Raw genomic sequence first — 13,681 nt, 5'->3', positions numbered from 1 at the left:
GAAATATGTGCAGTATTTTTGCTGGAGTATAAAGGAACAGATGGCAGAAAGATTTCTTGCTAGTTTCACTCTGCCTGTCAAGCAGATTCTTTGCCTAGAAACCCTGATTCTGCCAGTCAATTTTGACTGCTGCTGTACATTCAAGCCTCTAACTTTCATAATATACTAAACAAGATCCTTTTAGCTTCTGACTGTAGCCTGTCCCAGTGAAACTCTGGGTGAATTTAGCAATGCTTAAAATTTCATGTGAAGCTGACTGCTTCAAACTAGCTTTCTTTAGCAGTGTAGCTATAGAAAAAAGGTGTTATTTCTATGGGACTCCATGCTATCATCTACGGTGTGTTTGTATGCAGTTTGCTGACTAGAAGCATCTTCTGTAACTGCCAAGGTTATGGGCATGTCCAATTTTGAATTAGTAAATTCCTTCTTAAACCAGGTGACATGAAGTCCTTGGTCTTATTCCTCTGGGACTTGAAAAAGAGATTTACTGGAAGTCTTTTCATTTATGCAAAGTACAAGATCTTTGTTCTTTGTTCTGTAATATAGAAAAGGTCTGTTGTTATGAAATTTCTTAGTTCTTTTGTCTCTTTATGAAGATTGGTTTTTATATGAATGGCCATTAAGAACAAGAGTGTTAAGGCCTGACCACTGTACTAGCCAATGAAATGGCTAGGAGTGGTGTAGATTTTGTGGTATCTGGGAGTTACTGAACATGCTCTTCCAACAGACCATGCTCTGAAATATAAAAGTCCACCCACAGCTTGAAGCATCATGAAATTTTTATCACTGGGATAGTGGCAGGTGTTTTAACAAATTAATTTTTTGCTAAGGCTTGCAATATCAGAAGAATATGAAATAAATCAAGAGAACTAAGTTTTAATTCAAAATATACATAATAACAATAGAAAAATAAACAGGAAAGGTGCCTCACTTGCTCAGGTCTTGATGGTTTGCCCTTTTTGGTTCAGACTTGATTAACTGAGAAATTTTTATCAGTATCTAGCTGCACAAAAAAGATGCTTGCCAAATCAGGAGAATCTGTTCTTCCCACTCTTCTGCTGTGCTTTGACCAGTTTGGATTCTTGGCTGACTCAGAAATGTCAAGTGCTTAGACAGATTTGGATAATTGTCTCTTTCCTTAGAGTAAATTGCATTGCACAGTCAGAGCTGGGCCATTCATGATGTCATCTTGAAAATGCCCATCTCTGTGTGTAATTTCAATGATTCATTCAAACTATTTTTTGGAATTGAAGCAAACAGATCTGTCAGAAATTTTTGCTTCTCAGTGACAGTGCTCTTGTTATTGCTTGATGAAAAATACTGTGTCTTTCTCTGTGTTGCTTTGTTCTGCAGATGATCTAGAATTTTTTTTTAAATTACACTACTTTTGCCTGTGGCTTTTTTTTTATGGAATTAGTGAAATAATTTGTAAATGTTCATTTCTTATCCTTAGTATTGCTGGGAATTTATAGTTTATAATTAGAAGGATGCATAAACATGTAATAATAGTCCTGAAGATGCCTACAGCTTCATGCACCTACACATTCTGTTGTTGAACTGTGAGATGCCATCCCAACTTTGTGCAGAGCTGGTGATGACTGTGCAGGCATGCAGTGTTGCCCATACAGCAGAATGTTGCTCTTATACTCTCCCAAGGAGGCACATGCAACCTCAGCTTCCCTTTCCATATAAGTGGCAGCAGAAGACTGGTTCTTTTAAGTTGGACTGGGATAGTTTCCCTGGCTTGTTGGTGGTGCAGCAGTTCAGCTCTGGCTGGGTCAGACGGGGGTTCATCCTACTACATCAGCCATGGCAGATGGTCTTTTGATAGTTGCTTTAGGCAGAAGAGAAAAGCTGTGGCTGCAGACAAGTGAGCAAAAAGCAAGTTAGAAAGCAGATCTAATACCTTACTGGGGATGTTAGTAGCATTCCTTTTTAAGCGTCCTCGTAACTCTTACTGTTTCAGCTGTCAAGTTCACAGAACATTAATGATGATATCCTGCTCTGATAGCAGATTTCTTTTTTTTTAATATGACATCGGAGTAATTAAAGAACATTGTGGTTTTTTGTTTAATTTGCCACTACTTTGAAATTTAGTCTCCTTTATAAAGCTTTCTGCTTATTCTTTGTAATTTAATAGTCTCACACCAAATATATTGCTATGCCCTCTTTTGCATAATACAGAGTTTAAGCAGATCGGTGATTGTGTTAAAGATGTTAGAGAAAGTTAAGGTTGCCCGTAGGAGTCAGGTAAGATGATTAAGGTGTCTGTTCCACAGGTAATAGGTGACTAATGTATGCAATCCTTTGGTATTAAAAGTTTTTCCTGTAAGAAAAGCTGGCTTTTAAAATTAAATTATGAATCTACCATTTGTTCTAGTTAAGTTCAAAATTCAAGCACTGTTTGTAATCCTTCCAAGAACTGCCCATTTCCCTGACTAAGTTTATCGTAGCAATGTTATTAGAACGAGGTGTGTAATCCAGCAACACCTGAGAACTTAAAAATTAACTCTGCTTCTCTGTCTCGGCTTTCTATTTTTTCTTGTTTGCTCTTGACTCCTTTTCCTTTGTCACAGGAATTACAGTGTATGACATATGCATACATTTCTGCCTGTAGATTGTGAATAGACTGGATGTCAGGCACCAGCTTCTTAGGGAAATTGGCAACAGTAAACAAAGTCTTCCATATAGTTTGACCTGCTTAAAATGTGAGGTTCTAATTCTTCACTAGGCAGGACTCTGGTACTCTTATTAGAGACCCAGCTCACAGCAGCCCCTGCAGAGGCAAGAAGTTTGTTACAGCCCTGGGTCATGAGGAAAAAAAGCTCAGTAGAGTAGTGTTCCACACAGTGACAATTATATTTTTTTTTTCTTCTTCATGCTGTATCATTACTCTTTACCTTCTAGAATGATTTCACAGGGGTGCCAAAAGTAGATAACATCCTTCATTTGCATGTAGCTTTCTGTAGGGCCTTCTCATATACAAAGCCTTTGAAGGGTTTTTTTAGCATTTGCTTACTGACATCTCTGATGCTAGCTTTTATTTCTGTTAAAGCTCTGGTTTATCAGTGTTAAATGTTTGTCACTTAAAGCATATGCTTTGAATCCAGGCATGTATCAGCATATACTGTATCCTTCAACATTTCTAAGTTTTCTTAGATAAACAGCAAGCTGAAATTAAACCTAAAGAAAATGCTTAAACCTGGACTAACAGTACCTTTAACATAAGGAGCATTTCTGTTTAAGTTTTCTCATGTCCTGTGTTCATTTTTGATTAATGACATTATTGTGTATATAATGGGCATATTTTTTCTTATAGTGGAGTTTCATCACTGGATTTCAAAATCATTATATGATTTACTTTCATATAAATGGAAAGGTGAGATGGAAATACAGCTCTGCTACACAGATGAGTGTCAAAGCTGCAAATAGATTCTTCCTGAATCTCAGTTCAGAATTCGGTTAGTCTTACTAAATCTCCATTAAGAGAACATTTATGTGGTATGGAGAAGAATAGGGTCCCTTTTTGGGTAACAGCCATTTGGAAAGGACTGCGAAAACAAAAATCAGCTAGTTACACATCAGCAGTCTGATACCTGTCACTTCTGGATTTTTTTGGATGTCTGTTGCTGACCATTTATTGCCCAGCTCCACTTACTCTCACCAGTCAAGTAGCTGAGTTCAATGGTTAGCAAAAGTTTCTTAAATTAAAGCTAACATTCTAAAGAACACCAGACATACAGTTTAAATACATGGAGGCAGTGTGGTTGGTTTGGAAAAGAGGTATGAGCCGGATCATCAAGATTATGAGCTGGAGGCAGTGTTGGCTTTTTGGAGAAGAGCACCATTCTCTTCTGGTGAATGTCCCAGCACTTTGAGGCAGAACATCGTATGGAAATCATGTACTGCAAATATTCCCATGAGTCTTTAGGAAAAATTTCTTTTCAAGATAGTCACATACCTCAGATGAGTAAGATCAAACAAATCGTTCAAGGATGAAGGATGGAAAAGCAATGGTTGGGCTATGGTGTTACGGACATTGCCTCTGAGATCTTTCAGAACACTGATCCATTCAGAAAGTGTCTTTTCCAGTTTGTGATCCTAATGATCCTACTCATACCTCTTCATCTTACATGTCACAGATACTCATGATACAGATACTTATGTATTTTGACTGTGTGTATTTCACTGTAAGTTCCTTACAAAAAATTGCTTCACTGTCCATCCTATTACAAACTTATTCAGGGGTGCATCCTTGATGGATAATGAAGCTGTGTATTGCTTTTTGGCTTCCACTGGGATGTGTGTTGCACTTGCTGAAGCTTAAGGCTTACGTTTTTGTTCTAAAAATCTGCAGATGGTATTATTGTTGTCATTATAGCTTCTATATTCCCTGTTGTGTTTAAGAGTTAATAGTATAATATACTACAGGTTGTTCATTTGTTCCTAGTTCGTCTAGATGTGAAGATAGTAAAGAGGACTTAAATACACACTTCACTTACTCTGTCAAGCAATAAATTTATTATGTTACTTCTATTAAATAACAAAGATAAAAACTATCTGAAGCATAGTCTTTTAGATACATCATACTGTAAGATAAATTGAGTTTCAGTCATAATACAGAAAGCTTGAAAATCATAGCACAAGTCTGTTTGCAGTCTCTAAGGCCTTGCTGAGGTTGGTTATTTTTTTAAAGCACTTCAGAATGGTGCTTTACTGAATTTCAGGTACGTAGAAATAAGTGCCTGTAACTTGGCTTGCAATTACAATATTATAGCAGTGATAAATCAAACTTCAGCTGAATTCACTTAAAGTATATATTCCATGTCAGTATAGAAAAGTAGAAGGTCGTTGAAATAGCAAAGATTGGGTTTCAAACACTTCATGAATTTACACTTTACAGCAGAATATGCATGTGAGATCTTGGTTTATAATTCATATAGTAATGAACAAGAAGTGGTGATAATGAGATTTAAACACATTATCTAACCACAATTAATTGGAAAATTGATTTTTTAGCCTTTTAAAAATCAAAAGCATTGGAATTGATCAGAATTACTTGAGAACAGGTCTGTGAAGGTGGAGAAGCTTTACTTAATCTCTGTATTGGTTTACAAGCTGCTGTTACTCATGGATGCTTATGGGTGATTATTTTGTTAGCTTTTCAGCTGAATGTTGAAGGATCTGGTCCTACAGAATTGGATTTGGTGGTATCCAAGGTCTAGAGGTAAAATGACAGAAATTGGAAGCAGTGGGAGCAGCACAGAGGGGAAAAAAATACTACTGAGGCTGTGATATCCTGCATTCTGAAAAGTCAGAATATGTCTTTTAATTAGAATGTGCCTTTCATTATACTTTACTACTTCTACACTTCCACAAGCAGAACAATTCTCATGCATGTTTTAGTATGTTAGTAGACAACAGTTTTGTTGTATTGATAGTGAAGCTTTTTATAAACCTTTCTAGTGTAATATATTAATAGTGACTGGGTTACACTGATTTTTTTAATAGCAGTGTTAGAAACAATAAAATAAAAAATTTCATAATAACTGAAAGCTGAAATCAATAGGCTGTTAGAAAACAAAGTGTATTTCTGACTGGGTTACTTCAGGTTTTTGTATCATCCAAATGTATGTTTCAGTCCTTTCAAATACAATTATGTGATCTATGTAGGACTTTTGGATATATGCACAATTAATACTTATGTACTTACTAATGCTGCTCTTTTGAAACTTTCTGAATTTCTGTAATTTTAACTTAAATTTCAGTTGTACGTATTTTGGATTGTTATAGATAAGGCTGACTTTTTAAGTTCTGTTTTGCCTGGTAATTTTAATCAATTTAAAATACTGTTGGTTTTGCCTATCATTTTGTTAAGTGTTTGTTTTATGTTTTATAACTTGTAGGCCTCCAATAGTCAAGCATCGCCACAATCTGCTACCACACCAAGGATGGAGAATACAACAGGAACTGCAATTGCTACCTCTTCAAGAACTCCTCCATCACTCAGTCTTCAGGGTCCCCTGTGTCCTCCTGTGTGTCCCCCAGCTCCATTAGAAGAATTGTCTCCAGACAGCATCGATGCTCATACATTTGATTTTGAAACTATTGCCCATCCAAATTTGGAGCAAGCTCTTAAGCAAGGATCACTAGACTTGGATTCATTAGCAGAGAGTCCAGAATCTGACTTTATGTCAGCAGTAAATGAATTTGTAATAGAGGAAAATCCAGTATCTCCTAATGTAATAAGTGATCCACAAAGTCCAGAAATGATGGTGGAATCTCTTTATTCTTCAGTTATCAATGCAATAGACAGTAGACGTATGCAAGATACAAATTCTCGTGTAAAGGACGTTTCAGTAGAAAATGCATCTCTCAATGTTTGCATGGAGAAGTGTAGGGTTATTGCCCAAGACTCAAAGGTACATTTAAGAGGTATAAAAGAAGATCTTTGCCACTTTAGAACACTTGTACAAAGAGAACAATGTGACTTTTCTAATTCTTTAAAATGCACTTCATTAGAAATAGTAAATACTATTGAGAAGGTAAAACTTTCACTTGAAAAAACACTAAAAGATAAACATCAAAAAGAATTACAGTCTTTGAAAAGTGAGTATGAAACTAAAATTAATAAATTATTGGAGGATGGTGAAGAAAATAAAAAGAAGATTAAAAAGTTAAAAGGTGACTTATTAGGCCTTGAGGAAGTTCTTCAGAATAAGAATGATGAATTTGCAATTGTGAAAAATGAGAAAGAAGCTGTAGTATGCCTTCAGAATGAAAAAGACCAGAAATTACTTGAATTGGAATGCCAAATGGAGACACAAAGTTGTGAAATTAAGGAACTGAGACAGTCACGTGAGATAGTACTTGAAGACTTGAAAAAACTTCATGTTGAAAACAATGAAAAACTACAACTCCTGAGGGCAGAACTCGAGAGTTTAGAGCAAAGCCATTTAAAGGAACTGGAAAACAACCTACAAGCCAGGCATTTACAGGAATTTGAGAAGGTGCTAGCTGAGCACAAGGACTGTTTAGATAAATTAAAAACAGAGAATCAGCATAGACTTGAACAAATGCAGGAATCTCATGCAGTAGTTGTGCAGGAGAAACAACAACAACTAGAAGAGTTACAACTCAAGGTTTCAGATCTGTCTGATTTGAGGTGCAAATTAGAAGTTGAACTTGCCCTGAAAGAGGCAGAAACTGATGAAATGAAGCTTCTTTTGGAAGAAAGCAGAAACCAGCAGCAAGAGACCTTAAAATCTCAGATAGATAAGGAAACTGAAAGCCTAAAAAAGGAGATAGATAAATTAAACAATAAAATACAAATTAGCAGTGATGAATATCAAGTAGGCTTATCAGAACTAAGGACTCTGATGACAATTGAGAAAGATCAGTGCATTTCTGAGCTAGTAGACAGATATGAAGAAGAATCAAATTTGCTTAGAACTGAACTAAATAAAGTAACACTTCTTCATCAAAAAACTTCTGAGGCAGAAAAAAGACTTTCAGAACAAATAACAGAACTACAGCGTAAGTTAGAGTTGGAAGAAAACGCCTTAGAAAAGGAAAAAACAGAAAAATTGTCTCTCTGTGAGCAGCAGGAAAAGTATGAAGCTCTTATCCATAAGCTTAAGGAAGAGAAAGAACTGTTAGTATCTAACCAAGAACAAGACAGGCAGTTGCTCATTCAGAAGCTCAATTGTGAAAAAGAGGATGCAGTACAAACTGCTTGTAAAGAGTTTGAATTACAGAGGGAAGCTGCTGAAAAAGGGCTTTTGGAAAAAATACAGCAACTTGAGATGCAAGTAAATCGGAGGTACTGTAAGAATTAAGTTACTGTGTTTTCCTAGCATTTTAAAGTAATTAATGTGGTATACTTATGTACTAAGTAAAATTTCTATGGACTTGTAATAGTGTTTACCTTGATCTCTATATTCAAGTTTCAGGTTACTTCCGTTTTATAGGTAATGATATTCCTGTTTGTAGTTAATCTCAAAGACTGTAAAATATCTTATACAGCACTATTTCCAGACAGCAATGAAGGTTTCATATTTCAGCCTTGTAATATTATGTTGAAGGAGTGTTTCCACAGTAGCATGTTGCTTGAAATTCCAATTTTTATGGTCTCAGCGCCTCTCTCGTTTCCCATCCTTTGCTCTGTGTTAGCATACAGTGGCTAGCTTTTAATCTTATAACTTCTTCTGGTTGGCTAACTGTACACTCTTGTTGGTGCTAATGGTGGCATGAAAAAGTGTGAGGAGAGATAGATTGATATGATCTATTGAGAACTGTCCCATGGCTACCTGGACTTCCATTGACTTTAGCAGCCACACGTATTTCGAGGTCTTCACTTTGAGATTTTTAATGAAACACGTGGGCAACAATTTTAAAGAATATCCTAATGTTGTTTTTCATTGTTAATTTGTGCCATGTTCTTCCATTTAAAAAATATATTTCCCTTGCCATAAGTGCCTAGAATTACTCTTTCTGACTTCTTGTATCTTAGCCTGTTTACTAGTTCATAATGCCTGTCAGCAGAGTACATTATGGTGTTATGGAATGGAAATAGTAGAATCTTTCTATGTGACTACTGCTTAGGAATAGTATTCTATTTTGAAATACTAGAATTTGTCATGATGGTCTTCTGTGGAGGAATACAGCAGATAGATCTTGTTTGTGTGATACCTAAGTAGAGCATTTTTTTTTCTAGACATTGTGATATACCAAGTATGCGAAATAGGAAAAGACTAAAGGATAGAATGTGTATAAAATCTAAAAGAGTACTGCAGAACATGAATACAGACTTCAGTTAACATTTAACTTGCAAATACCAATGTAATGTTATAAGAAAAAGGGAGAGGGGAGGTTAGAGTCTGAACATGTGTGCACAATTCACTTACATACTGCAAGGGAAACCTGGATCTGTTTCACTTGAATTCTCCACTCCAGTCCCATTACCTCAGGATTTTGATAAGCGAACATATCCATCATTAAATGATGTATCAGTGTTTGTGTTTTCTATGGCAGTGTACACAAAAATATATCAAGATAATTGAATTAAGACTGGGATATTATGAAAATAAGAACTGCCCTTCTTAATTGAACAAAATATTCTCTTAATGAAGCACAGTGAAATGAGGAGTAAAAAGATAAACTCTGTTCTTTTCCTTTTAGATGTATTAATGCACTGTTGAAGTTTTAAAAACTTGACACACCAAAAAAAGATACAGCTGTGTCATCAGACTTCTTAAAATTCTGCCATTGACACTTAAATGTGAACAACTTCTGAGCACAGCTTTGTATATTCTTATACATTACTATCTGTTTTATCCAGTTTGTGTTTCAAAGAATACTATCTGCATCAATCTGAAGGAGTGTTAGTAGTTTGTTATGAGTTCTGTCAAGTAATTGAATTTTCAGTGTGAAGTTAAAATATGTATTGCCTCCTGTGGCTCCTGTTTATGCCTTTAATCTACATAGGGTTTTTTTCTCTAGGAATAAAGAAATACTGTGTTTTATTTCCAGAGGGTGTATATGTTAAGTGAATCTGTCTTAATATTTCAAAGTCACTGTCTAGCTGTTTGGTTCTTGAGTTCCTAAAATCCCAGACTGTGTCAGTAATTCAGGTTGACTTGTTATCCTCACTTGGCTGTTGTTTAGCAGTTAACTTGTAATGGTAGAAACCAACTTTTATGTGACATGTACCTATATTCTTGTCAGATAAATGTCCTTTTCTGCAAGATCAATGTTACATTAGCTCTCCCGAAGGCACAGACAAGGGGGTGAATTGTTAAATTTGACCCAAGTGTTCCATTGGTATCAGGAATTTAGTTTTTGAACTTACATTAAAACTAACAAAAATATTTAGAAGTTACAAAGAAATGTTTGTGACCCATGCATTACCAACATATGAAAATGAATGTGTTCTGGTTGTTATGTACCTGAAACTCAAGTCATTATGATTAGGAAAGATAAAACTGCAAGGCATTTGTAACCCTTAATCTTTCTACTGTATGTAGTATGTACTAGCCAAGATTAACTGAAAAACACAATTTCTGTAATAACTTCCTTTGTTAAGCAGTTTGTTGATTAGTTAGAAGATTTTTAACATTGTGAAGAATGTTAGAACAGGAATCCTGACTGCTTTGAAAACTGAATTACAGCTTTGGTGTCTTCTGGCCTTCTTGGTATTGTCTAGCCACTTCTATCAGATGGCCATCAGTAGTGAAGCTTTTCTGTAGAGCATATCTTCTCTCACAGCTAGGCTTAATTCAGAAATAAATCTAAATTTAATCGAGCATAAAAACATTTTCTTAGTGGCACAAAAAAGTTTTGCCTTGGTGTTATATGACTTGTTTTGTTCTCTGCTTCTTTTACTTCTGATTTGTGGAATGTCAAAGGTGGTTTTGCCACTCTAAGAATTTCAGTTGGCTTTCAGAGCTCTTTTATTTACAACTTCTTAAAACTTTTTGAATGCTTAGCTACTGCAGAATAGTTTGTATCTTCAGTATATGCCCACATGGTAAAACGGTGGTATTGTTTCTACATCCTTTGTCATCTTAGAATAGTTACAGTATTTACTTGCAAAGGAACCCCAATCTGAAGAAATGTGCTTTTTGTTACCTTGAAAACACTAAAAAAAAAAAGTTAGGCATTGTCACTATTCCTCTAGTTGTTGAGACAATTGCAGATTAAATGTGTAAGGCAGTACCTGATACAGTGGCAAAGTTTAGAAACTTGTAATTTGCTAACATCCTTTGCAGAATAATGATATCCTTTACTTGCCTGTCATTTGCAATCAGTAGTACAGGCAGCCTTTCTGAGACACAGATGACACTGGCTTTGGTTTAGTGCAGCTAACAGCTTTGGGTTTAGGCTGATGTATTAACTTAGCATTTAGATAACCTGGAATGACATTAGTGAAATTTTGTTGCTTATTAAGTAAGGCGCAGGCATATTTCTTTGCACTTCTCAGACAGACTTATCCTGTGCTTTCTTAACTTGATAGGGGGAATTGATGGCAGAAACAGAGGTAGATGGGTATGTACTGGATCATAGCAAAAACTCTGTAGAAATGATTGGACTTGGTCCTTTAATGGATGTCCAAATTCCCATCCAGTATGCAGGAATCAAAATTTTAGGTTCCCTGCCTCCCCTGACATTCAGTTTTCTTTCATACTCTCCATGCTGAATCTTTCTAGTGTCTCTGAGGTTCTGCAGCCTTTCATCTTAATAGAGAAGCTTTATGTTATAAAGCAGGAAGAATTCTTGGAGTGTTTTTAGCATTAGGATTTCTGCTTGTGAGTGTTAATATATTAGCATGTAACGTTTTGCTTTCAGTACAACCTACCTAATGTCAGGAGACCGTACCTCCAGGCTGCTCAGACTAGAGAAAACCAGTGACACATGTATGTAGATAAAAAGTTAGGTTTGGGGGTTTTTCTTTGTTAAATATGATTCTGGTGTAGAGGAACAATAGAAACTTAAAATACATTTTTTCACTAACGTTGCTCAACAAAGTGATTTCTCTATCCCATTTTTTTTTTCACTGATGGTTCTTGATAACTCAAGCAAAACCATGGAAGAGTGTAGTTAATCCTTTTGGTTCAGTGATGGAAAATATTTGGCCTATGTGAGGTTGTTTCAAGAGCCACCTGAGGTCGTTATCCTTCCTGTCTCAATGACTGTTGATGCTTTCCCTTTCTTGATGACCATTAGTTCTGTGTCTGCAACCCAGAGTTTTGAGCTTCATGTCTGGATTTGTCAGCATCAGATTTATTGCTTATTGCTTTAATTATGTGATAATTGCATTTTGTCATACTAAGAATCTTCAGGGAATTGATCATCATTGCTCCTCTCTTTACTACTTTCCACACCTTCTGTTATGTTTGAAAAGTGAAAATAAATATCTCCCCTATCAACAAAGCTTCAAAATTAGAGATAGTATAGTACACTAAAAAACAGAATGCCCAAGAGTAAGAATTTGGTGAGATGCTCATGATGAAAAAGTGGAATTGAAGATTAGTAAAGACTTAGAATACCATAGTTATTAAATATTGCAGGAAAAATGTCTCAGTGAAGTTCTGACTTTTTGTGTTTGCTCATTTCATGTGTTCTGGGACTGTATATGCCACAAATTTAAAGTCTAAACATTTTCTTTTAAGTCCTCCCACTGTATCATCTGTTGAATCAGTCTTGGTTGCTGAACTTCAAGAGAAGCTTCAAGAAGAAAAAATGAAGTTCTTAGAGCAACTTGAAGAACAGGAGAAAAGAAAGAATGAAGAAATGCAGAACATCAGAATATCGCTCACTGCAGAACAACAGGTAAAGCTGACTTTTTTATATTACTTTTGCTCTCATGACAATTATGTGTTCTGTTGCTGGTTTGAAGTTACAGTATTGTTTGGGGTTTTTTGCTATGTAACACTTGCACCTTCTAAGTCAGTGCTATTATCTGGAGCAAGGATATGATGTGTTAATGGAATCCAAAACTTAAGCATTAGGAAAAAAATAAAAAAACAACCAACAACAAACCCCAAACAAACCCCCAACCCCACCCCCCTTAAGTAACTGTGAACTGGGCAATCCAGATTAATTTTTTATTATTTTGTGACTTTTTTTTTTGCTTAAATTAAACTAGTGCTGTACATTTTCATCCATTAATCTCTTGAAGTCCAGAAAGATACTGGTTAAATATAGTTTAACACAATATTTGTGGACAACACAAAGTTAATTGTTTGAAATAGTAATGGATTTGGTATGCTATTTAATGAATTTTAAACTTTATTAGCCTGAGCAGGTGGTGTTTGAAGTTCAAAGCAAATGTATTTTACTTAATATACTTAGAAACACTATATATTCCACACTTTGATACAAAAATCATATTGCACTGGATTAATAATTATATCTGTATCCACACAGTTTTTCCTTTCAAAACTACTTGAATCTCTCAGATTTTATAGATGTTCAGTTCTTGAATTAAATCTGTTAGTAACAGCTATTATCTACTGCTTTGTTGCATTTAAACACTAAGACAGAAATTTCTGTTTTAAGCACCTCTACTTAAAAAGAACTTAAGCACCATAGCTATGTTTGGATCAACAAAGGATGAAGAGGCAGTGTAGGGGTCGGACAGCTTGGTGAATGAGCACTATGAATCACTTGGTGCAGAGAGCAGAAGATCACAGTCAGTTATAAAGAAAGGAATATTTTTGAAAATTTTGGACTGCAGACATTAATACTGAAGTGAGCCTTACATACTGAATCTAATAGGAATATTTAATACATTACCTTGGTATTCATAAGTTTTCTTTTTCCATCAGAATATGCCTTAATATGCCATTTTCCTCATTATCTAATAATATTTTTCATTTGGGCAGCAGAGTGTGGAAGGGAAGGTTCTGAGGCATTAACAGTAAATTCCAGGGGAAAATAGAATGTTCTATCAAAAAAATCAAACAAGAAAAGAAAAAACCCACACCTCAAAAAAGACGGTGTATCAGTGAGTGCTGAAAGCTTACAGACTTGCTCTGCTGATCCTTGAATATTCTGGGTGTTTAACCTCACCCTGATACCATTTTCTTTTTTTTTCTCAGTTGTCTTAGAGGTGTTACTTGTGCTTGTGGTGTGTGATAGTTTTGTTACACAGACATATAGCAAAGGCCACTGTGCACTA

General features: G+C 35.5%; 1 protein-coding gene across 5 annotated transcripts in view; it reads left to right on the top strand.

Moving 5' to 3' along the window:
- Positions 1-13,681, top strand: part of RB1CC1 (RB1 inducible coiled-coil 1) — a 67,497-nt gene that overhangs the window by 37,337 nt on the left and 16,479 nt on the right. For all 5 annotated transcript variants that reach the window (XM_026841823.1, XM_026841821.1, XM_026841822.1 and 2 more), the window contains 2 exons: positions 5,907-7,822; positions 12,171-12,330. In XM_026841823.1, coding sequence (XP_026697624.1) covers positions 5,907-7,822; positions 12,171-12,330 — 2,076 coding nt within the window. The remainder of the gene's footprint in view (positions 1-5,906; positions 7,823-12,170; positions 12,331-13,681) is intronic.

Source organism: Athene cunicularia, assembly GCF_003259725.1.
Source record: "Athene cunicularia isolate RWA chromosome 2 unlocalized genomic scaffold, athCun1 chr2_part1, whole genome shotgun sequence".
NCBI lineage: Eukaryota > Metazoa > Chordata > Aves > Strigiformes > Strigidae > Athene > Athene cunicularia.
This window is presented reverse-complemented; position numbering and strand designations above follow the sequence as displayed.